At 47.1% G+C, this 25,821-nt stretch overlaps 1 protein-coding gene across 1 annotated transcript; it reads left to right on the top strand.

The window, feature by feature from the left end:
* Positions 1 to 306: 306 nt before the first annotated feature.
* On the top strand, positions 307 to 25,259 carry LOC126543642 (uncharacterized). Its single transcript, XM_050190748.3, has 10 exons — positions 307 to 403; positions 1,945 to 2,064; positions 3,387 to 3,659; positions 7,223 to 7,384; positions 10,314 to 10,880; positions 13,618 to 13,689; positions 15,841 to 15,897; positions 18,108 to 18,193; positions 23,487 to 23,648; positions 25,189 to 25,259. Exons 1-10 carry the CDS (start codon positions 390 to 392, stop codon positions 25,257 to 25,259), a joined length of 1,584 nt encoding a protein of 527 aa, XP_050046705.2. The 5' UTR covers positions 307 to 389.
* Positions 25,260 to 25,821: the final 562 nt, after the last annotated feature.

The following is a 25,821-nucleotide window of genomic DNA, read 5'->3' as shown; positions in this document are numbered from 1 at the left end:
GGGGTTTCTCTTCTGTTTGTGTCGTCCAAATGTTGCGCAATCGAGCCTCTAATATGCCATACCAACACGCCCAGTCCTCAACCTTGGCATGTATACTTCCGCTGCCACAAAGCTGCTCCAGAGATTCCTCGGGCCTACACGAAATACGTTTTTGACAGGACAGTGGAGACGCCACCAGTCGGTCGTAGTTGTGTAGGGTGACAGCAACAGCCAATAGTTCTTGCGTCGCGCGCGGGCACAAAAGTGCCACCAGCAGCCTCGTCGTTATGACGGGCACTCATCGTAGGCTTTTCCACTCAGTTTCAAGAACGAGGCACTGGCGTCGAGGCTAGGCGCCAAGTGAACGCTGACTAGAGACGCTTGCACCAACGCGTGGATGCAAACGAACCATGACCGGACAACCGTACGTACTTTTTTTTTTGTACTTCTCTCTAAATATTAGGGATGCGAAAACATTCGGAACTTTCGAATAACGAGTTTGAACACTGACAAAGACCCTGCCTTCTAATCGGATAGTTACAATTCGTTCGTAAATGCGAATAGTGTTCGAATATTTTGAGCCGTTAACTGAGTGCGTTCAAACGTAAAATTGAAGCAATACGGCGACAAATTGCAACCCGGCGGGCGGCTGTAGTAGACATAAAACTCGAGAAGATGCTTTGTCGAGCACGCTATATTTCATTCATGGAGCCAGACATTTACGGCTAAACTTCTATCATTTGTACTACCCAAGAGTCAATACGTTGCGAAAGGACTGGTTATTTGTTGATAACGCTTTATTTGTGCTTTCATATTCATAATTCACAATGTTGTGACAAACTTGCAATAAACTAGGATGTGGACGTCGTTTTATATTATTGGTGATAACGATTGCTCAATACTGGAAAAGCATGCGAAAGGGTATTCGATGTTTACATGGATTCGCTTATGGTGCCATTCGATTCCTATTCGATTCGGTCTCGTGTGCAACTATCCGCGCACCCTAAGTAAATATTAGAGCAGTTGTAATAGAGCAGTTACGGCACACGTTGTAATGGCCATTGTGGTGACCGCACCTCCATTGCGGTGACCCTTGTACTCACTGAATGACCACTCACCATTCACTCATTGTAATGACCCCTCGTCCCATTTTGTGGACACCACACTGGAGCGTAGGCTTCGTGCGCAACCTGCACCTAGATAGATAGCATGAGTCAGAAGCGTGGATAAGTCACGTTAAGCAGGATAAATACCAGGGACATAAACAGGACTCAAAGAGAGAGGCTGAAGCTTACTCTTTATGCTTGTATTGGACGTATCGCGTGGAACAGCGCTAGGGACGAGGCACACATCGAGACATGCATGAATGAACCCCCAGCTATCCCAAGTTTCTTCACGAGTGGTGTTTAGTAAAGCCACAAAGGAAGGCTAAGAGCGCATAAGCGCATAACTGGGTGGTGCTGTAGGCGTTATCGTAAACATCACCCAGCCACCCACGCAGCACGGTAAAGATGACCGCGAAGCGCGCGTTTTCGCGACCCACTCCACCAGCCCCCACCACCCAGCCCCTCCTTATGAAAAAAACTACAGAAAGGAAAAAAAAATTGGCAGGTTTCAGCGGCTCTGATATCATATACTGCAAGAGCAACAGAATCTCTCAGCGTGCACCGTCATATTGCCAAGAACATACTACTTTGCCGTGAGCACAACGTCGTGTTCGTCCGCAAAGACTCTCACTACACAACTTAATGCCTGCAGTGACATGTTTCTTTTTTGTTTGATTTTTTCCCGTGCTAGCGCTCAATGGCACGTTTTGAGTCATTGTTAACTAGCGCTTTCAGGACTATGAAAAGGCAGGCACTGCAAAGATAGCCGAGTGTCAGGTCCCATCGCGCTTGTGGGTCACGTGTGTTGCACTGGACACGAAGTTAATGCTCACACTCGCGGTGATCTCTTGTTTCGAAGGCCGAGAAAAGCTGCCACGGATCCCATCGAAGAGAATGCCAAGGACGCCGCGAAGAAGGCACAAGACATTGCCGACGCCATCCAAGAGATGTCGTCGATGTCTGTCGTGTCCCGCTCCAGGTAAGAAACTATATGATCATCCCTGTGTGTACCACTTGTTAACCGCATGGAACCATGCACGCGCAGAACGTGACGTCACGAAGCATCGAGCTCCGCAGCCATCACACCCTTATGGAATTCTATCAAGCCATCACAGTTTCGACAATTTCAAATTGGCATGAAGTTTCTCGAAATGCAAGATCATTCCACGTGGCCTAGTTTTCAACAGACACTTGACGAAGACTGTGGTTCAAAGCGGTGAACAGCGAAGAGCAGTGTCAACGTATTCGTCTGCTCATTGTGCCTCTACTATATCCATGCTTGTTTCCAAGCTAGCTGCTTGTCTGTAAGAAGTAATCACGTGACTCAAATGCTGCCATATTGTCTAATCGTAGTTTCAACAATACCGTTGGCGATGAGAGAATCAAGATAACGAGCCGCATCTGTTTTTTACCGTGACTGCAGTATAACATTATGGCGGCCGCGATATGCCAGTGAAGTACCGGCGTTCATGTTCTACTACGAACGCCATATCTTGTTCTCCCTATCTGCAGTTTGCAAGGCACCAGTGGCAATAAGTCGTAACATAACTCTTACAAGAGATTAGAGCGAAATCTATAGCTTCCCTAAGGAAAGCTAATTGAAGGCAATCTAAACTGTCACAGGAAATATTTAGAATGTCAACAAGGATATTTCTAATGGTACGTTTGCGTTTACTAACACAACACGACACCAAAGAAGTAGTAAACTAGCAGGATATGCGCTGTTGTCAAGATAATTTTTTTATTGACAACTAAACACCTAATTACAGCAAGAGCTGGCAAAAGCTGAATTATAAAAGCGAAGTGACAATGACAGAAGGAACATGTGCCAGAAGAAGCCACAACAGCATACTGGCGTATCGCCCAAGAGTTGGCATATCATCCCGACTCAACGCCATGCAGGAGTGTAGAAAGAATTGAATTTCTTTTCTTGAATAAGGTATTGACCTTTTTCTCATGGACCTGTCTTCTATGCTGTTAATATGGGATGTTTCTATCACTTCCCTTGTTTGTTCCCTTTTTACGTGGCAGTCGCCTATTAGAAAGACTATAATTATCCTATTCCGGCCCTCTTCATTTTTTATTTCACGCTTTTATTTTTGTCACGCTCTTCTTTCCGTCTTTACTTCCCCTTTCCCTACCCCTAGAGCGGGGTAGCAAACCAAAAGTATAAATTGCTTATCCTCCCTGCCTTTCTATCATTTGCATCTCTCTCTCTCCCTTGTTTGGGACTCGACTCCCAACTCGCCCATATTTCTGCCAGTTTGTAAGGTATGTACACATATTTTCGGATTCACGCAGGGCAACTCTCCTGCAGCTAGAAGCCAGAACCCTGCGGAATGCTCTGGAGAAGAAGAAGTCGCACGAGACGCCCGACGACGCGATCAGAGCCCGGCGTCTGCTGCATGACGTCACCACGCTACGTGACGCGACTTTGGCGAAGGCCAGGGCCGCCGAAGGTGTCGCCTCCTCCAAGAGGCGCGTAACGCTGGTAGACGCACCCGCGTACGAGGAGGACAAGCAGCCGTCTGACCAACCCGACTCCTCCGAAGACAACGCCGTCGGCATCCGAGAGTGAGCTGTCTTTGTCACCACGTTTCACGCGTGGCCGGTTTAAGCACGAAGACATTTCTTTGGCTCTTTTGCTCTGTTTTAGTGGTCGGTGGTTGCTGTCGCTGAAGCAGCCTGGAACAGAGGCGCTGCTCCGTTTTGGTGACGATGGTTGCTATTGCTGGAGCCTGCAACAGAGGCGCCGCTCCGTTTTGGTGGTCGGTGGTTGCTGTTGCTGGAGCATGCAACAGAGGCGCCGCTCCGTTTTGGTGACGATGGTTCCTGTTGCTGGAACCTGCAACAGAGGCGCCGCTCCGTTTTGGTGGTCCGTGGTTGCTGTTGCTAGAGCCTGTAACAGAGGCGCCGCTCCGTTTTGGTGACGATGCTTGCTGTTGCTGGAGCCTGTAACAGAGGCACCGCTACGTTTTGGTGGTCGGTGGTTGCTGTTGCTGGAGCCTGGAACTGAGGCGCCGCTCCATTTTGGTGACGATGGTTGCTGTTTCTGGAGCCTGGAACAGAGGCGCTGCTCCGTTTTGGTGACGATGGTTGCTGTTACTGGAGCCTGCAACAGAGGCGCCGCTCCGTTTTGGTGGTCGGTGGTTGCTGTTGCTGGAGCCTGGACAGAGGCGCCGCTCCGTTTTGGTGACGATGGTTGCTGTTGCTGGAGCCTGTAACAGAGGCGCCGCTACGTTTTGGTGGTCGGTGGTTGCTGTTGCTAGAGCCTGCAACAGAGGCGCCGTTCCGTTTTGGTGACGATGGTTGTTGTTGCTGGAGCCTGCAACAGAGGTGCCGCTCCGTTTTGGTGACGATGGTTGCTGTTGCTGGAGCCTGAACAGAGGCGCCCGCGCCATGGAAGTTCGCGATGACTTTGCGGGGTTCCTCGTTGAACGCCAACGGACATTGTTCTTTAAGACGCTCGCGCTGTCCACCTATCCAACCACTAGAGATGTGTTGATTAACGACTCTGTTGACTACAAAAGTTCGCAATGAAGCATAAACGCTAGCTTAATATCACACTAAACAAAAATATTTCTCGTCAAGCCTAAGATTTCTTTAATAAGACGAATATCTTCCTTAAGCCGTTCGGCTATTCGCTTACATTTACAATCATCTTCTATAGCTTTGGCATAATTTTTCTTTTTTTCTTTTCTTGAACTCATAGCTTCCTTGCGAAACCTTCCGCGGCTTTCTTTGGTGAGCAATCTGGCCGCGGAGCGCCGTGCTTGAGGCCAGCCTGAAACCGTCTCCGTCAACCCGCCGTCGTTTCGTCGTCGTGATGCCGTCGTTGTCGTGATGTCGTCGTCGTCGTCGTCATTTCGTCGTATAGATCCTTTTCGCGGAGCAGTTTGCTCCGGAGGAACCAAATGGCACTTACGGCGGCGCGCCGCACGTTGCCTCAGAGAAAGCGCACGAATACTGAAACCCTTACAACTTCTGTGCTGCTTCTGTGCGATCAGCTGTCGGAAAAACAAATGTGTGTTCGCTAACGTACTATGCTCCATTCATGCTGTAAAATGTGGAGCGGTAGAGTGAAGACGTGTGTTGTAGTTGGCTTAAAAATAGTGACTGGCATACTACGAAATGAGATGACTCTGGGTGACCGATTTCACGGGCCGCGGCTACATAAGAACTGCCTGTGTTGCCGTCCCTTCGCGATGCACGGCTTTTCCCGCGGATAAAAAAATAAATCACTCACCCGTCAGGGTTGTATCGCAAACCTCCAAATTAAATTACATCAATCCCGGAACGTCGGCAAGAATGAGTTCCGCTCGTTACACAGTGACAAACGGAGTAGAGCCGCTTCCTGTCAGTGAGGTTCTCACACCTTAGGTATACGCATCTACCCCAAACCATACGCAAATTTACGCCCACTCTATCGCTAACGTATCAAGAATAAACGAATGGGCGCACGCTTCAATCAATATGCTGAATCATGGGCGACGGTGACTACACCAACAGCACACGAACGTTCGAAGGTGAACGTATGAGTACGGTCCGCGGAATGAGCCCGTAACTAGCGATAATACATCTTTGCTACAAGCTTGAGAGAACGGGTCTGTACGAAACATTTAAGTTCGAGGCATTATGTGCAGCAAGAACAAACCTCTCGCAAGTAAGCACCCCCGCGAGCGATTATATAGGCAGAAAATAAACAACTGGACCGTGACCGCACCGAGGAATTTTACTGAATCGGAAACGTGACAATGCACTGCTTCAAAGTGTTTGCAAATAAAGAACGAAGCGTAAGACACAATGATCCTGATTTAATTCACAAGGGGAAAGTTTGGACAGCTTGGAATACGTTTCTAGGATGGCGTTTAGTGCAAGATTGTATAGGCTGTTCGCTGCGTTTGGCCAATGCGTAATGAGCTCAGGAAACGCTTGCGTGTCCCCCGAAGCTGCGGTCACAGCTACGTGCCATTCACTCAGTCACAGTCCACAATATTCCCCTAAACAAAGATTAGCTGAGTCGCACCGGGGCGTCATGCACATTCAATGTAAACGCGGAGGCAATGGGGGCAGCTGAGGCAAGCAATGGACGCGTCACCACGTGATCGTACATGGTGGCGCCCACGGTATCAGCACGAAAAGGGTCTATACATTCTGTCGCCATCACTCCATAGTTGTCAAGTCGTGTCCTCACCGTCATTGTCCCGCTGTCATCTACGCCGTCAACAGATCGTCGTCGTCGTTATCGTGCCATCGTCACCGCCGTCGTCTCGTACTGGTCGCCAACTTTTACTTGTACGAGTGCCAAGGTCTTCCGGAAACTTCCTGGCTTGTCTGGTGTAATCCTTCACTCGATTTAGGCGCCCCGTCATGCTGAATAGATCGTTTGATCGCATCATAGAGATCTGTCAGGCGTGTTTGGCGCTCTGGGTTATCGCCGTAAAAAGCAGGGAAAGAAGAGGAAGGGTGGAGTATACCACGTGTAAGAAAGGTTAAGGGCAATAAAGAGTGCGGAGCCAAAAAAGGAGGAGGCGGTTGTCGGTGATTACTGCTGCATTAGAGTGACCGCATAGGCTCCCTAAAGGGAGCCTGTACAGTAACTCAGGTTACATCACGGGACAGCGACGCCGTAGTGGACGGAAAAGAGGAGCGCAGGAGGCGCACATGAGTAATTACGTCATTGTGTGGTCGCGCTGCGCCGGGCGCGCGTCGAATGCGTCACCATCACTGCTCGATTGGTTGGGCCAGGAGCCATTCCCGAATTTATCACCCTCTCCGCTCGCTAACATAAGGCATCGGAGGCTTCGACTTCGTCAGTCGCCGAGAGGCCCCGTAAAAGAATGCTGTCATGCCGGTCAGAGAGCACAGTGCACCAGCACGGTGCAAGAAAAAAACGTTTTGGCGTCGATACCCAGCCAAGCTAAATATAAAGTAGAAATATAAAAAAGGCGGCACTGTACTTTGTCAATGAATCCATGCCAAGCAGTAGGAAATTTTGTTGTTGTTCGCGATTTCAACCGTGGCTCAGAGATTGCTATGGCGGATCTCCCTCTAGCAATCATATTACGAATCGCTGTGTCGGCGGATGTGCTAAACTATACATATGGCGTCCCCCTCGGACACTTCCTTCTCTTCAGCGAATCGGTCAAGGACGAGGAGTGCCGCTCTCTACTACGCCGCGCCAGCGTGTACCCGCCAGACACCGGTTCGGCCGTGATGACGCCGGACGCCGACATCATGGCTATCGTCGCGAAGAAAATAGAAGAGAAAACCAGCAGCGCTGGCTCGACACCTCACCGGTGAGCGAACTATCAGAACTGACCGTGCTCTAGAGACCGCACCGCTGAACTACGGGAACGCAACTGTGCGTGCACAGAACATTTAGACTGGGACGGCTATAGTGGCTTAGAAACGTGCTTCTAGAGAGCTGTTTCATGGCCTATGTAATCGGTACCTGTAAAGAGGCACGTTTCCCGCTATAGAAGGAGACACGCAAAAAGGAAGACACGCTGACAGTTTGCTGTGGTGTTATTCTAGACACTCAGATTCCGCCATGTTGTCGAACTCCGTCATGTTCGCGTTTTCCAGCCATTCTGGGAGGGCGCAACCGATGCAGTGGAACGATCACAGCTCAGAAGGTGGCAGATTTGACGATGCGGCAAAAATTTATAATGTCCGAAATAGTATCCCAGCTAAGAATAGCACTATATCTACGCGGCTAGTCTCTACGTAGGCAGCGAGTGCATGGACTTGCCTAAACCCATAGGCCTTCGGTACCTAAATGACCTTCTAGATATTTATATTCAGCCATCTAGCTCATCTTTGCGGCGAACAGCAGCTAATTAGGCTGCTAAAACACGTTAGAGCACAAAAAACACCCCCGCATACACGCAATCACTCCAAAAAGACTACCTCCTCTCCCCCCAGCCACCAACTAGCCGAGCAAGTTTCTTTTAAGCTAATTATGAGCTAGGACGTTGTGCGATCAAGTTATTCCGTTTATTTGTTCGTTAGTTAACTGAGTTGTTAGCTTACTCGTTCGTTAGGCGGTTCATGGTCATTTTCCGTCATTTAGTTCATTAATTAGTCATTTATGTAATTGATTTTCATTAGTTTGTTGATTAGATCGTTAGTTCACATGAGTTGATCGGTCTGTTCGTTCCTCCCGCTGTGATGACCGCCAAGCAATAGCGTACATGTCGATTACTGGAGAGCTAAATAATGTGAGAACAACCGCCTAGAGCCGCGACATCGCCGTGGCTAGTGGTGGAGAGAGAAGAGCACGAGGAACGCACGAGCCGTAGCTGGGCTCTTCTGGCCAGGACTTGGGCCTGCTTCACATAGAGATGCACTTTCATTTCGTCTGCTCGTTCCCACGTCGCGCAGTCGCGCGCGCAGGGAACGAAACTATGCCATTTTCGATATACTGGCGGATAATTTTTGTCGCAATTAACAGGAAACTACCGAGGCAACGCGAGCATAAGGAAGAACGCTCCTGAAAAAAAAAAAAAAAACTTTACCACACTCTTATTCGGGTTAGGTTCGAGGGCACACTTAAGGAAAACGTCGAACCGAGTTAGAACGACGCATAACTTTTTCTAAAAGTCTCACGTCGTTTTCTGTGTGACAGTATACCGTTTTGTTGCATAAAAGAGTAGAGAATTGCCACCGAAGGTACCGCTGTCAGTCCTCAATTTGAATCACCCGCGCCGAAACGGACGAGTTAACGTGATCTTACACGTGACCTTTATCTCTGCCGCTCTCTGTGAATCGGCCAGTGCTGAGCGGTTCCACAGTCGAACATAGATGGCGCGATGTCGATTTTCCATTCTCGTCGTTTTCTTACTTAGAAAGCTCTTTCTTCATTACGAATGACACATTCATTACTACTGAATCCTTTTTTTTTTATTTAGTGTTTCTTTAATATGTAAAAGAGAAACATAGATATCATCCTTACAACAGCAAAATGAAACAAAATAAGTCACTGAGTATTTCATTTGGTTCAATTCTAGGCTTTTCCGTGCTCGGGCAAAATTCAAAACCATCACGCGTGGGAAGCTGAACTGATTCACTCGCCCCCCGCCCACCTCCCTTATATCTTTTCCAATAAACCGAAAGTGCCACTGCTTAATTGGCGCAGTAACAAATGTGCAACAGCTCTACAATCACAGGTTTTCTTTAACTACCACCAGAAACTTGTTCCGCAACTATAATACTTAGGAGCCACCTTACCACCAGCCCCCACCCCCTTCCCCTCAGCGCACGCACACACACGCAGAAACGCACTCACATTGGCGTCAGATGTAGGGCTGCTGTCGTGCGCCACACGAAGTCACGGCAATATTGTGGCTAGAAAATAGCGATGAATAGTGCTCTGATCAGCCTATGACCTGTGGGTGTATGGGCTTTAGCGCAGCTGCCTCCTCACAACGTTACAGATAGGCAACGAACTTTAAAGTTCATTGAGCGAGTTCAATAGCACATTCAAACAAGACTATATAACCGTGGGTAGACCGTGAATGCCATAAGAAATTGTCGAAGTCGAACATCGCCCATCAAACGCTTAAACGAAGCTGCTGTAAGGCAACTAAAAATCGGAGCGAGAACTCTAAAAGAAAAAGGCTGGGTACGTAGCGAAATCCACAGCACGATTTACAAAGACGCGTGAAAAGGGACGGAGCCACAAGTAATAATGAGAGTCGCGCGACGCACAGATCATTTACACTAGAGCAATAGCCGCTACACCATATAAACTTTAATCTTTAGTGGAACGAAATTAACACCATGGTCTAGCAACATGGCGGCCCTTGGTAATCAATAAACACTACAGGTTTGAACGAACATCTTGCACAAGGTCACTGTTTCCCCTTTCAATGTAAACAACTGCGCAATTGCACTCTGTCCTCAATACACAGAAGATCAGCAGATGCTGGCTGATATACTCATGCCCGCATCCACAGCCAAATGTTGTCAGAGGACATCTTATTGAACCCTCGGAGTGACTCTACATCTAGTTCTCGTGTCATTCGACCCTCACTTGTCTTGTTATAAGTACAGGCCTGCACACTAGGAAATACGTAGAACTGCCCGTTATGTTTTGTCTTTTCCTTCTTTCTCCCAGCACAGAGTAGCAGGCTAGAGCAATGTGCCCGACGCATATCTCTCTGCATCCCTTATCCTTTAAATTTTTTCTCTATCTCTGCCTTCTGTTCGTGTTCCGTCCACCAGGAGCCCCATGCTGTCCAGGGAAGCCATCGGCCGTCGAGCCAAGGCCACAGTGCTCGCCGCGATAGGTAAAAGGTGCAGTCCCGCGTCGTCTAAGGCGTCCCGGGACTCGACCACGGGCCGACGACCCACGGAAACGGGACAACTTAAGCGGAGCCCCGCGACTTCGGAGACCTCCCGAGGCTGGGTTTCGCCGATTGCTAGCCCCACGTCGTCCGGGAGGCCGAGTCCGACGCCGTCGAAGAATAGCGCGGTCGCGACGTGGTCGTCACGCCCAGGTCGAAGCAGCCCGACGCCGTCGTCCAAGCGTGAAAGTCCCGTGGCGTCCAGGCAGCCCAGCCCGGTGACGTCGCAGCTCCAGATCGAGACGGTGCCGCAACAGCGCGTCAAGGCGCTTCATGCAGGGATGTCGCCGACGCCGCCACCATCGCCGATGCACCCTGCCATGCCGACGACTACGCGGAAAGCGCGCGCTACTCGTCAAGTCAGGATAACGCCTTCGATGGTACGGGAGAAAGACGAGCTCGACAACGTTATCAAGAACCTAATGAAGACCGCGGAGACAGAAGTGTAAGAGTTTGAAGGCCATTTCATTGGCACACACCAATAAGTAAAAACGGTCGAAATTTCTTTGACGTCAAGACGAGCCGGTGCCGAAAGTGTCGCCACCTACTTTCCAGTCTTATCTGGCTGTTAGCACGGGAAATGTGGCTTTCCGGTATTGTAAAAGGACAATTTACCTATACAGCTGAATCTCTTTCTTTATTTAATCAAAAACAGACCCTAATAGCCTTCTCTCATAAATTACGCTTCTGTAATAGCAAAACGAGCACCCCCAACGGAACAGGCGTCGTGGTAAGCCACAGAAGACGCAATAACGAAACGTGACATGTAGCGACGCCGTCCCGGGCTTCTCGCACCAGCTCCCATAGACGTCCAGAATTGCGGCAGTGTCTGCCCTGGTCTAGTTAATTATCTATATGTAAAAATGGACAATACATTGTGTTTAAAAAGATCCAAGCACTGAATCCGATCAGCAAGTTTCAAAAGCTTTTCCTGCACAGAAACTGCCCGAGTACGAGGAAGCACTTCGAAATCCGTGATGTCACACCGACGCGCCGGCGCTTAAGGCTTCCCGAGCGAGCTTCAACACAGAAAAAAAAATTGTGGCTTTAGTTTCCTCCCATCTTGTTCATAAAATGACTGTAACAAGAGTTATGAAGGAAATTCACTAGTATTAGCATAAACTGATTTATAGCTTTCGTATTTAGTGTCCCTCTAAAGGCAAACTGCAGCAGAATTTTGGGACACGCAAATAATAAGCCTAGCTTCAGATAGTGCAATACAGAGCAGCGCCCGCGCAGAACTTTACGTTTAGAACTGATTTATAGCTTTCGCATTTAGTGTCCCTCTAAAGGCAAACTGCAGCAGAATTTTGGGACACGCAAATAATAAGCCTAGCTTCAGATAGTGCAATACAGAGCAGCGCCTGCGCAAAGCTTTACGTTTAGAAAACGAGTGGATGAGTCACAAGAGGCTCACAAACATAGAAGTTTTTGAAACCGAAACCAATAAGAAAAGAAGCGAGCAGTTTGACAAATGCCGCATCCATGGGACGTTATTTTTCGGACAATCGCTGTTGGCCTTCACGTGACGTAGTGCTCCACCAGGCAATCAGTGCATTCGGTTTTGCGCAACCAGCCAATCAGTGTGCGCCTGATGACCGAGGCGATACCATCGTCGAAAGTGATCGCGTTATAATACGGTCCCCTTAGCATGCACCTTCCTTTACCCTCTGATATTCACACTGCTCAAAGGCCACGCAGGCTTAGCCTGGACTGTTTAGGTCCTCAGTAGTCAGTAGGTGAACAAATTACGTGCAATCACGAAAGCGCAGGCAATTACAAGGAAAGGAGTAATGAGTCCTAGTTAATGACATACAGGTTTCTTATCATGGACGCAAGTCACTCATGCAAAGCAGCGATATATAATACGTCTGTGTAAGCTGAAAAAAAAACAGCTAGAGAACTGCTCTAAAACATGCTTATTGGCCCTGCAATATAATACAATTCTATACAATATAAACGGGAAAGCCAGAAAGAATGTTCGAAAACAATTATTGCAATTAGGTCTCTTTTTTTTGCAGCAGCAGCAGCATTACTATGAGTGGCAGGCATATGTAAATTTGTAACGGCGAACCAGGTAATAACCAAGATTTGCTGACCTCATTATTTATTGCTTCAAAGCTATTAGAGAAAGAGAATGAAGGCCAAGAAAAGCTATAAGCAGCAGCAGGCGGTAGATATTAACACGCTACATGATGGAGGTTTCAAGTCCTGAAGCTATAGGGCCGACGTTAGCGCTATCTTTCAGCCGAATGCTTATTGGTAACACCTGAGAATTTCACATAGGAACATTCTAGCTCATCAAAAGGGGCTCCCAGATTCCGTTTATCAAGCCGTTATCATACAAGCTGTTGTTCACTGGACTTTGCCAACAGCAAAATCTCTTGGCATACATATGCTTTAAGCACGTGGATCAGCGCTGCAATGGGATCGCGGAAATGTTTCATGCTGAGAAGCAGCTCTAGCCACGCCTAATAAAACAAGCCCTTCACCACCCCAAGAAAATTGCAGCTGGTCTTCGTGTATTTTTCCCCAACTACACGTGTTTGAGTTCCTGTCCACTTTTATCACATTATAATGTTTGCTACTTGGTCGTTCTCATTCGTTTTCGTTTTCAGTTCGTCTTTCAGTTTGTTTTCAATAAACTTTCGTTAGTGTAACACCACGAACGTATGCTAACTCGCTCGCGTCTTCGTAGTCCTGGAGCGATGACACTAAGCAGTGCGAGTGTGTTGTATGGATTAACTTGTGTGGATCTACCGGGAGAGTTCTCGGAAGGACCACTGACCTGAGATGGACTTAATTAGGCTGTTCATGACGAAAATGAAAATCCGATGGTAGTGGTGATAGGGATAACAGCAATGATGACAATTACAAAAAAAACGACAGCTTTGATATTCCCCCTTATGCAATTCGCTAACTTCGTTCGTTTTTCGTATTCTCCGCATGGAAATGCCGTCGGCGGTACCGTTGTCGGCCAAAAAAATATCTTCGAGATTCCCAAACGAATATTACAGGGGCATTTAACGTACAGGATCGGGACATTGCATACATAGAAGTGTTTCATCAGCGATGATTTACAACGAATCGTGAGCAAGTGACACTCGAGCATGGTGTACAACGTACCACCTGTCGACTCGCATCCGGATAGCTTACGATGTCTAACTTTCTTTTATTTCCAGGAGAGAAGAGAGCCCTGCCCAGCCAGTTCTCACGGATGCCCTCGTGGCTACCATTCTCGCATCCGAAACAAGGTACGCGACATCAACGCTTAATCGACCACACTGCTCGATCTGCCACCTACATGCCACCATGATTAACATTTGCTGTTGCCCGATTCCCTTTGCAGACTTTTGTGCAAACACTGCTGCAGCAACCTCACCAAGTAGGATGTGTCATTGCCGCGGTATAGCGTTCTATTGTGATATGGCTGGGGTAAAAAAAAAGAAACAAAGTGAGTTCTTGCCAACGAAAGGGCTACCCTGCGAAGCCCTTTCTTGGTGGTTTAGTGGGTATAAAAGCAAATGTTACCTGCTAGCTGTATCAGAAGATTCTCGATATCGCTATGAAGTTTTATTTCCGTATTCATAACAGTTTTCTTTTTTGCCTCTAAAGTCTTTCTTGAATACAACAAGTAGTGTTCCTGTGCACATAGAAGATCACACTGTCTGTTTATAGCGTTCATTAATTGAAGCGCAGTGTTGCCGCCTCCACTGCAAAATGCGCATGCGCTTCAAGAACGCTCGATCCTCCATGACTGTTACGACAAAAAGTTGCTTGATAGGCACACCTTCACTTGAGTGCACTTGATCAGACCCCGAGCGTACTTGCGTATAAAATTTTCGCTAAGGAATTCCCGTCCAAGATCACTGAAAGGAAACAACCGTTTTAGTCGAGAGGCAGCGCTGTCGTACAACCCTGCCATAGAGTTAATTAGTGTATAGGCTCCCATAGCGCATGCAGGAACAGTACTCTGCCCGAGGCCTTGGGTTTTATGGATAAGAGGGCAAACGTTATTTAAACTGCAGTTGAGAATAGTAAAACACGGGTTGAGCATTGGTGGTGTAAAGGCACAGAACACGCAGCATGAAAAGGCGTTTTTTTTTTCGTGACATAAATTTCTTTCAGATTGGATTGTTAACACCAACCACGAATCTTAAGGGTAGATAATAAAAGCAAAAGACATGCGAAATTAACTGGCTTGGTGGCATAAATCACCACCCTGTATCGAAGGCACCCCCGTGACATCCATCCCTTTGAGCCGACTTGGAGCGTCGGTTGTAATAACGTTCTAAGACATCAGGGTTAGCATGATATCTCGACAGGTGGGCCTCGAGGTCGTTTGGCTAGCCAAGCTGGCAGCATTCACCGCGCTTGAAATGAGAATGTTCCTAAAGGTGCTCTCTGGTTTCTGTTTTCCAAATGTTCTTCTAAAGTGGAAATTAAAAACTTAGAATTAGCGTGTTTTGTCTGAAACTGCGTTATTTAACATAATGTTGTGACCGTACATTGTATAAACATCTAGTCGGTTTATGTATTATTTGAAAGTTTTATTTATTATGTCTGTCATGCAAGACCACGTGCGCATTTTCGTGTGTAGGGTTGCTTTAGGCTCCCTGTTCTTTTGTTGCTTATGCTGTTTCCTGGTGATGGAGGCAATCAAACTGCCGCCGTAACGCAGCTTTTGTTTTTCGTCACATCTGGCCACTTATATATATTGTCAAATAAACTCAAACTCACACAGGGAGCGTCCATTGGAGCATTTGGCATATAAGAGAGGGAACGTAGAAGCGTATTATTCCCAGCCATTTCTTTGGGCAGTTCGGTGGTTCCAAGCGAAATGCTGTCTTCATTTCCCACTCCTTCAGCTATTGATTCATTCTTTGTCGTAGAACAGGGGCTGGCAGGTTTTGAGAACCGCAGTTATCCACTCCAGCTAGATTTTACACCTGCCTTCAGCGTCCTCTTTGACCAGTGTCTCATACACACATCAACGAGCTCTAGAAAAGAAGTTATTGCCTATGACGACATGGTAGTGAGCAGTCCTTTCTATTGCAAAGTGAACAGTGCCATAAAGGTGAAAGTATGATTATCGCCAATGCTTGCGTGCCGGAGTTCTCCGTTAATTTTATGCGCTGTCAGCTACGTAATGGCATTGGGTTACCCGAAATTCGGGGTTTCGCGTTGCTACCGAAGACGCTATGCGATGTCAGCTTATAATACAGAATACATGTTTACCTAATGATACCTTTGATTCTCTTCTAGCGCCACATGAATTATTTATTTACTTATTTACTTACTTTAATTACATGCATACTTACTTTACTTTTTCTTATATACTTACTTACTTATTATTTTAATTACTTAACTTAGTACTTACTTACTTTACTAACTTGCTTATGCAGGTCAGCGGAAAGCGAGAATATTTACACCTCACTTCGCAGGAGCGCCCGAAAAGATCCGTAAGAAACTTTCATTGACAACTCGCACGTAGAAATTAGGAAGAGCAGTTACGATACAAAAGTAGAACTTGAAGGAACGGATTGGGGAGGGCGGGTGGGTGGGCTCGAATTTTGTTCCTTACGATCTCTCTCTTTTCGTGCGTACCGCTGTACCGATGTATACATGGGGGAAGGGAGCAGCTTCAAGCTACGACTCGCCGGCTTTCTTTTTTTTTTTCCTTCTGCGCAGCCACGTACTTATATGTGCATGTCTGACATAAAGACATGCACAAAGACTCAAACAATCATGTACGAAAAAAACAGACAGTGCCGCCGGAGAAAACATGGCGGAAATTAAGAGGAAGCTTCAGCTCGGGACTCCCACCAAATTACATGAGAACGAAGAAATCGTTTTTTTTTTTTCGGCAGCCACTCACCAAATCTGACGAGCTTTGTAGCATTTAAAAGAAAAAGTAACAATCTAGGCACAGCAGCAAGCGGAATGGTGATTTACGCTTTTAATTTTTTAAATAAAAGAATGCTCAAAATTACAAACTTTCAAGAAATGATTATATCATATATGCAACTGTAAATGACCCCAAAAAATGAAATCGCAATGAGATAAACGGCATCTAATAATACGTCTAAAGCGGACAAAATTGATGTATTATACACCGCTAAAATATGCCATTTTTATCTCAGTAACAATTTTGTAAAACAGACGTAAACATTTAATTAACGAATTCACGTAAGCTGCAAATTCACATATAAAATTTGTCCGCTCTCTGCTTTAGATTCTCTGACAAATGCACTTTACAAAACAGCGATATCTGTATTTTCGAGCAGGGCTACGCACTTGTAAACTTTGTGCTACTATTTCATTTTTCTAGGCATCCAAGTTGTCAGCCATTTATTTTTTAAAATCTAGGGCTAAGTCAAACGTTTTGCTTCATACAGTCACTTCCTCTTCCTCTTAATTGTTATGTATAATAGAAATGTGGAAGCAGCAAGGAAAATTATAGTAAAAATAGACCAAAAGACGGCGTGCCACAGGTAGAAGCTGAACTCGCATTTAAGCATTCGGTTCTTTCCCAATTCAGCTACCGCGTGGCGGCCATCTTGCTGTTCGCTTACCTATGTATTTCTGTGCATGCTTACAAGATTATCCCTGGTGTTAGCTAGCGTCCCTCACGGTCACGGCGCCGGATCTGCAACATCATTTATACAGCAGGCGCCACCTAGTAGTTTAGTTTAGGAGAAGGCAGTTGGGTTAAGATCGCCAGTTCGAACTCAGAATTTTAAAAGCGAGTAAGGGCGCATTCATGTGAAAGACGGTTTGACTTTTCATGTTCGTGACATTTTTGTTCTTCTCAAGTAGGAATGAAATGTACGAAAATGCAAGAAAATCTGCGATGCCAAAGTGACACCTGCGCTGTGAGCGTGCAATTTAAGAAAGCAAGTTCGTCGTTCATTTTCGCCGCTATAATAGGCAACATTCGAGAGTTATTGCCCGACCGCATAAGTTATTGCAGTTTACGGAATACGGGAACGTTCACCACTAAGGAGGACGGCAATATAGCAGCGCTGATAGGGATATTTGGGGCGGTTCGTTCTACTGGAAAACGCCGAGAAAATGTTTTTCTTTCTTTCATGCTGCTATCATTGAATAATTTTTTTTCAAGCCTCCATACATTGACAATACATGCTGTTGCTAACGCTTTTACATCGACAAACTAGCTGGGGGAAAGTAACAACACCAAGCTGCGGCTTAGCAGCTTTTCTTCCCTTCTTCTCGACCATTACATATGCATGCATGTCTGGAATAAAGAATCAGACACAGACCACCATATACGAATAATATATGCAGTGCGGCCAGAGAAAGCGTAGGGTAAATTAATTAAGAGCATTAGCTCGCCATTAGGAGCTCGCCATTGTGATAATAGCCTTGCAGGCTCCTGTTGAACTCAGCCCGAACAGGCGGTGCCACCATTTATTGCTGCTGCTTGCGCACATCGCCAGTATTCTGTAACTTATGATACCAGGGTCCTTGAATACTCGCCTGAATGGCCTTAGTAATAGTACGTTTGCGGACAATCCGAAACTGTTGCTTTTGTCTCCTAAGAAATGAGCAGGAAGTTTGTACTGAATAATCAGCAGGTTTAAGTTGTATTGAGTTGAACAATGATGTCTTCAGTCCGAAGGCTAGATCATGTGCGTCCGACCTGTTGCAGAGCCAAGTTCATCGTGAGGACATGCTGTTCACTCCTCCTCCTGGGCTTGGCTGTGGTGTTCGTCGTCCTGACTATCATATACGGAAGTGAGATGCTGCTACTCACTGTTTTCCCTTTGTGCCTGTGCGTCCCTGTTTGTGCGTGCATGAGCTTGTTTGCAATGAATGTTTGACGATAAAGGCCAATGATCCGGTAAAAAAAGATTACTAGGCACTTATCTCTGGAACTGAATCAAACAAGCCCGGGAAAGAAGCGACATGTGCGTTTTACTTAAACCTTTCGCATAGTTCTAAATGATAATAGGCTGCTAGTTTCCGGCGCTGGAATCATGCGCGCGCCCTAGTTTTTTATGCGAAACGTGTAAACTGAGAGAGGGAAGAAAAGCTGATTTACGAAGAGCCCTTAATGACAGGAGAGCCACACTATCGAAGTGGCACTCCACGCATATGCACGTAGTGCATTGCCTGTTCGCGACTCCAAGTAAATGCTCGCTACCTAGCGGCCGCGCTGAGAAACAGTCGATCCAGGTTCAGGTTTGAAATGAAAGAGGTTATCCTATCACGAAGTGCGCTCAATGCATCGTAGTTCTCAAATCGTCGCGATGCCGCGGTGCACAAGACCGACAACGAAAAAAAAAGCGACGAATGCGGAAATATTTTTGTTGTGCACTACTATGCGTGTAATCGCGGTCGAAAGACAACAATGTACGATTTCTAGAATGCCGACGACGCGCATCGGAGATCGACTTCGATAAGAAACTTCCGCATTGGGAAAAGGTGACTGATACTATGCCGGTATCGAAAAACTTCACCCGGGTTGACTTCTTTATTCCCGGCGAGTAGATCATTGCTTTCTTTTTATATATTTTAAAAACATTGCTGGCGTTTAAAATCGCGGAGTGTACTTTGTTCAGGCAGATGATTTGATAAATTACAGTGATGTATGCGTAACCTTCATTTGGTTTTTGTTCGTTTATAGTTTTCTGCCCCAGCATTAGTGCTACTAATCCTTGAAGCAGCAGGAATATTCTGGCTAATGTGCATTTGTCTGCAGCCACGGCAGTAGGAATAACTGCCTCGCAAGGATCGAAGTTGAACACGATAGATCTTACGCCGAGGAGCGACATATCGTTTTCATAGCGTGCTTTAGTATAGCGGTACAAGCAGAAGGTGCTGTTTTCTCATTCAACGCGGTGAGTTGCCGGTTTATTTGCTCGCAAGAAATTTAGAAGCCGAATTGCAAACAGCGCTCGATCGTTCCAGCTTTAGAGCGTTCGACTTGCGCTAGTTTGCTTTCCGAAGCTGTACACACGGTTAAATTCCGCTACAGCAGGTTTAATTCCTTTTCAACTCTTGTATTTACACTAGTACAACTGGCTTTACCAAAAGAAAACCCTCGCTAAATTTTGGAAACCTGTTGGAAGAAACTCAACTTCGTCCGTTTTGTTGTCATTTGCTTTTCACGTTTCAACGGGTTTGAGAAATGTGTTCCCAAGCCCGGACCCCACCTCGACTACTGCGTACTGCGAGCATAAGCAAGCGCCAATCATGGGACGCAGACGACCTTACACCACGTACCAGACATCTAAAAAAAGAAGGTGCACCCCGACTCACAAACGGAACTCTCATTTGTTTTTATACCAAGACACTGACCTGGTAACTTTGCAGTTCTTAGCCTCGTTCTATCAGTGCAGAACATCCGTATATACCGCAACTTCTGAAAGTGCGACAGACGTTACAGCCTATATATTGTGAGATGCCGCATGTGATATAGTGTAACACAAGTCGCAGTGGATAATTATCTATGAAGGTCGAAAACCGTCAAGTATCGTACCTGTGGTAGTGGGCCAACGTCGCACACAAGTGCCTGCACATTTCGGAGGCAGTTACGCATAGACACTTCCTTGTTTTTTACCTCCTCCTCGCTTGAAAGGATCCCTATCTTTTAAAAAATCTGATGCAACTCGCTGAGCAGGCCGGACGTTTGCACACACACAGCGCAACTATTTCAGCGATTTCTTCGCTCAAATCCTTCAGACCGATCAAAATAAAGTGATGGGCAGCAACGACTCTTTCGGATTCTACGAAACACCTCGATTCGACGCCACAAAAGAGAAACGTGACCACGTGGTCACGTTTCTCTTTTGTGGCATCGAACACCAAGCGAAAGAACCCCCGTGAACCTGGATGCCGTAGCCATCTTTGTTTACTTACACAGTGTCGCCAGCTCAAGTAGCGGATATTGGAGTTGCCAATAGAGGCGCCATTGATAGCCACCTAGCGGGTGCTTTCGAAAGTGCGCCTGGCATCCAGCCGCAGATGACAGCGCTTTGCAGCAAGGATGGCTGAAGTCCGCCCTTCATTCGGGTAAAACCTCTACTTCACCGGTGACAGTTGCAGGAAAGGCGCAGGCCTCTATGAGAGCGGACATGTACACGATGTTACCGGGATTCGGGATAAACCAGTCCGCATACATGCTGCGCGCGTCCCGCAGACAAGCACAACGATGCCGTTATACGACGTGGGGCTAGTGTTAAGTAGCCGCTTCGTTTTGTTGAATGAGATGTTTTAATCATTCTTTTTATTCTACCCTTGCCGTAATACAGTTTCTCCATATCAATAATATGTACACGCCGTTGGCACGGACTTATATATCAAACGACTCGGCACGGTGCAATGCCGGCACACATTGTCGTGACCTTTTTTTCTGCGGCTAAATACAAGCGAGATCGCCGAATGAGTGCCGTCAAAGTCACCTCAAGAAGAATAATTACGAATTTATTAATGGAAATGCTTACACAAGTCAGCGAAGTCATCAAAGGCACGAGTGAATAAAAGGGCGAGTTAGCGCTGTCCTGCAGATGCAACTCCGCTACGCACGTCAACGAACTGCCCTTCCCGCTGCAGTTTTCGCAATGTAAAATTTTCTCAGTGACCTTATTGGAAACGCGCAAAGCTAAAGCCTTACCAACTTATGAGTACATTGTTTTCGATTGCTACAGAAGAAATAAGACGCACGATATGTTTAATGGCGAAGCCTCGCCGGCCAAGATGGCTGGCGCAGGCGGCAATGCCGGCTTCAGTCCTCTGCGGCGTAGGCATTGCATTCCTAAGCACCAAAAGATGAGAATTCAATTGAGTAGAAGTCGCACGCGCGAAAAGCCACTCTGCGTGGTAAGTCTGCTCCGGTAGCATCAAGGTACAACGACTTCACAAACATGAGAATTTTCCTGTGAAAATCGAACAACGTCATGTGGAGCAGCTAACAGCAATGCTAGCCCTTGCATGGCTGCATCTTTTCTAACACATTTCCCAAGCAACCACAGTGTCCTCGGGCGAAACGACTAAAGCTGTTAAAGGAACAGTCACCTGTTATCATTCCGATAAAAAGAAACGTGATCTAACACTGTACAAACAAGGTGTGGCGAGAACCTCGTATTTAACAAAAGAATTAGAAATTCTGCCTGAAGCAACTAGCAACCGTTCAATATGGGCGAAGCCACGCAAGAAGTAGATCCAAAGACACGAAGTGCGTAACAGCTGGTGCGATGACTTAACGGGCCGCATAATTCCCTACAGGATCTGTTCTTGCAAGCCTCAGCGGCTTCAACACACAGCCCGATGCACTCGTGCTCTCGTACACTCGTGCACTCTATAGTAAGAGCAACACAGTGAAGAAGCGGCAAACGGTATGGGCGGAAAAGTGGCATTCCGCATCTAAGCGAAATACCTTGTACCCGCACTGCAGCACCGCGGACAAACAACCAAAACAGACGTATACACCGGGATCAACTTCATCACTTACTTGTGCAAGCATGATCGATTGCAACAAACGCCGAGATGACGAAAGAAAGCGCGATGGCAAGGAATTGCCGCCTAACTGTGGCTCACCCTTGGCGATCCATTGCTACCGCCTATGGAATCTTGCGGGAACGATGGAAACCGTATCGCCGGCCGACTTCTGCACGTACTTTAGCACTGCACCTAGCGAAAAGATTGTTTAGCGGCATGCCTTGAAGCTTTGGCTACTACGCGCATGAGACGGGTGTCGCTTATTTCGCTCCGAAAACGTGGATCAAACAGATAAGCACGAGTAACGCTGCAGAAAAGTACGGGGGACTACGGCCCTAGCTCCTCTCGAGAGTGCGCTTTGCTAGGCTGCCACCAGCGGCGTGTCCATCGGCGCATAGTATACGTGTATATGGTGAGCACACTCGGACTGACTCGCCGTAGTAGTTCATATTAGCGGCTATATGGCGTCGCGCTGCGAGGCGCTCGAGGTCGAGGGTTCGATCTCGGCCGCAGCGGCCGCATTTTGATGGCGGCCCGAAACTACGGTGCGTCTCACAATCATACGGTAAATTTGGCACGTAAAACGCCAGAATTTAATTCGAAATTTTGACTTGGTCTGGAGACTAGCGATACCACTGAACATTATCTGTTTAAATTCAAAATGCCTAATTAAGAATGCTTTAAGTAACCACGGATATTGCATTCGAAAATCCTTGCGGGTCTTAGGAGCTTACGTCGGAAAAGCTAACGTAGCTGTTCTCGATGCATGTATAGGTATGCTGAAGATACCTGCTAAATATTATTGCGATAGCAGTTATATGGACACTCAGGCGTATTTTTGCCGTTGGCATCGCCGTGCTGTTCCGCATAAAGTCGAAGGGCAATAATACCGCCGTCGCGCGCTGTATGCTGTATGTGCGAGTGAAAGCACGCGAGGGGAGCCGAGATGACGGCTCAATCTGGCGCGCGCGAGGGAGGAAGGCAGAGAGAAAACACGCCGTCTTCCGTCGTGCGAAAGTTCATGGGGGTATGGGAGAGTGGGAGGGGGAATCAGCGTTGAGCTCCGACAGCAACTGCGTGTTTCACCCCCTGGAGCAAGGGAAACTGACAATCGCGGCTCGACCTCGCGCGCGAAAGGGAGGAAAGTGGGGAGGCAGTGAGGGAGGGAATTGGGGCCGGCTTCTACTCGGCCAGCGTACTCTACACGGCGGCGCGTGGTCGCGCGCAAATCTTGAAAACGATCTGCAGACGGCTGATACTTTTGTGCGTGCTGTTTTCTCGCCGCTGTTGCCGTTGAAGCGATAGACAGCACGAAGGTCCCTTCGCTCGCTGCATCTGCCGTGCTTGCTCACGCCAGCTTTTTAACAGCGAGCGTCCGCGGTCATCGAGTGTGATGTGTTCATGTTTGTCTGTGTGCGCAGACACCCCTCTTGTTAATTCAGTTAGTAAGCGAATGTTTTCAAGTTTACCCGGCCGTTAAATACTACTATCCTTACTTCGTATATTTGTCTACTAATTTGCTATCGCAATCGATGCTTCGGCTTTCGGGCGAAACTGTGTATTCCTTCCCTCCTCGCGTCCAACGCAGATCGCGCACTGATGAACTACGGCGCCGGTGTGGTTCCACACAAGCTACAGGCGCACAATCAGAACGGCACGCCAGTCGACGCTCCGCATGCCCCCGGAAACCTTCGAAGCGACGGCGTCGACCCCGTCTCGCCCGCTTCTCTGCAGGATCTCTCCAGCGTCGGCAAGCGCACGCTCTCCTGTTTTTGTCTGTGGTGTGCCCAAAGAAACTGTGTGCCCTAGGTTAAGATTGGACTTGTCCCTCAGGCTATATTAACTTGATATTTTATCTAAAAGTAACAAGCTGAGACTCCGCCGCACCCGTGGCACACTCACCGCGCAGTGCGCATATGAGCGTGGCCTCCGAGATTGCAGTGACAATGTCGGAAGCCACAATATAAGCAGGCACCAGCCTCCGAAAAGTTTTCCCCAGTCCGTGCGTCAGTGTTCAAGTTCCTCCCAGTGATCGCTATGAGCGCAGTGATAGCCGTTTGCTTTGCCTGTCATGCCCTCCGGACTCAAGTCTGTCAAGTGTGATAGGGACGCCGCAAGACAAAAAAAGTGTCTGTAGCCTCCGAGATGAAGCGGCGCATTGCCAAACCTCGGAGGACATCAGGGGCGAGACTCCGGCACTCGCAGTCAATGAAACGTCCAAACGGCCGTGCTGCAGACAGCGAAGAGATCAGGGGAAGCACAGAGATCCATGAACCACGAGAATCTTTCTTGTAAAGCAGTCAAAGTGACATTAATATGCAGAGGGGCAGCTGCGAGTGCTGGAGGAAGCAGCCCGGATGCATTAAGCAAGCGCCTAACATTTGACATAAGATAACCTAAATCGACTATTTCTGCAAATGTAGGTACTTCCAGGCCTCCTAAAAAGGGGCTGTTGCTCATGCCGTGCGCATTCGGGTGTCATCTTTAAGTTTGTGCCGCACTGTACACTCGCAGCTTGAAAAGACGCGTAAAGCTACCGGTGCCACGCGAAATTATATTATCACCACAGTAATTTGCCTCGTAACAACCTGACATTTCAGTAACTTTCAGTTATTCATTAATGAAATCGCACGTAGGCCTTTGTTTTACTGCTCCATCGTATCGTTTTTGAAGTTAAGTTGACTGCGCACTCTTGCGATGGGGATGAATGCGTCGCGGTGTAGCCGCTGTAGGGAGAACCCTGAAACGAAACAGCACAGAATAAGCAATAGAGTACTGCAGAAGTATGCAACATGCGGTAAACTTCAGGCTAGAAGTTTAACGCTGCGCGCTCACTAATTCCAGGTCCATAACGCATGCGCGTTATAAAGGTGACATAGCATTTTCGAACGGAATGTAGCGACCACAGAGTTTTCAAGAAGAAAGAAAATGCAAGCAAAAAAATATGACGATTACTGTTTGAGCAGAAGATGCCCCACAAAAGTTGCAAACTCTTTTGAGAACGTATCATTCACCCGAGAGCAGAAGAATGCCTCAAAGCGAGTGATTTTTCATCCTTTGACAATTACTCCACTTTTAGCATTTTGATAGTCGGATAGGTAGCAGTTTTCCCTCCCGTGAAACGAGCCCTTAGGCCCAAAGAGTTTTTCGCCGAACAGCTTGGCAGGGAGCAGTCACAGATATCATGGTACATCTTTTTTCCAGTAGGAGGAACTGTGCAATATAACGGGCAAGCTATAAATGTCGATAACGTTCTCACCCCTCCTCATCTCCTGTTGCCTCTTTTGTAGGTGTGCCCGGAACCGGGAATGTGACCGCCGAGGCACCGTACTACAATGACGAAATACTGGACATATCGTGAACGATTGCCCACTGCACAAACCTTTAGTCGCGTATACATAGAAACGTAAAATGCATCCAATTGGTACAGTGACCCCTGCTGTTTGATGTGTGAAGGTGATTAGGACAAAGCATCTCGCTCAAATGAATCTTCTGCATCCCCGTTCTGGTTGCAGTCAGGAATATTAATTATCTCCACGTATGAGCAACTACAAGGTGTAGGCATGGACGTCACCGCGGTGACTGCCACCACAAGGGACACAGTTTCTTTCCTGCGTGTAGATCGAAAGTTTGCAAAGATTAAAAGAAGTGTCTCCTGTATATAACTTATTTATTTCTTTATTTATTTATTTATTTATTTAGCATACTTCTAAGGCCAAAGGGCATTACAGGAAGGAGTGGTGAATAAAAATATTTGCGCAGTAAAAGAGAGAAAAAATACAGTTATAACAAAACAAGTTAACAAAAGAATGGCAGTCTTGAAGCTGTTAATGCCAGTGATGGTGGTGATGGAAGCAGGAAGGTGGTTCCATTCTTTGCTAGTCTTTATAGCTATAGTTATGATCTGAACGCAACGACACGTA

Source organism: Dermacentor andersoni, chromosome 10, assembly GCF_023375885.2.
Source record: "Dermacentor andersoni chromosome 10, qqDerAnde1_hic_scaffold, whole genome shotgun sequence".
In the NCBI taxonomy this organism is placed as follows: domain Eukaryota; kingdom Metazoa; phylum Arthropoda; class Arachnida; order Ixodida; family Ixodidae; genus Dermacentor; species Dermacentor andersoni.
The sequence above is the reverse complement of the archived record's forward strand: the minus strand, read 5'-3'. Positions and strand labels throughout refer to the sequence as shown.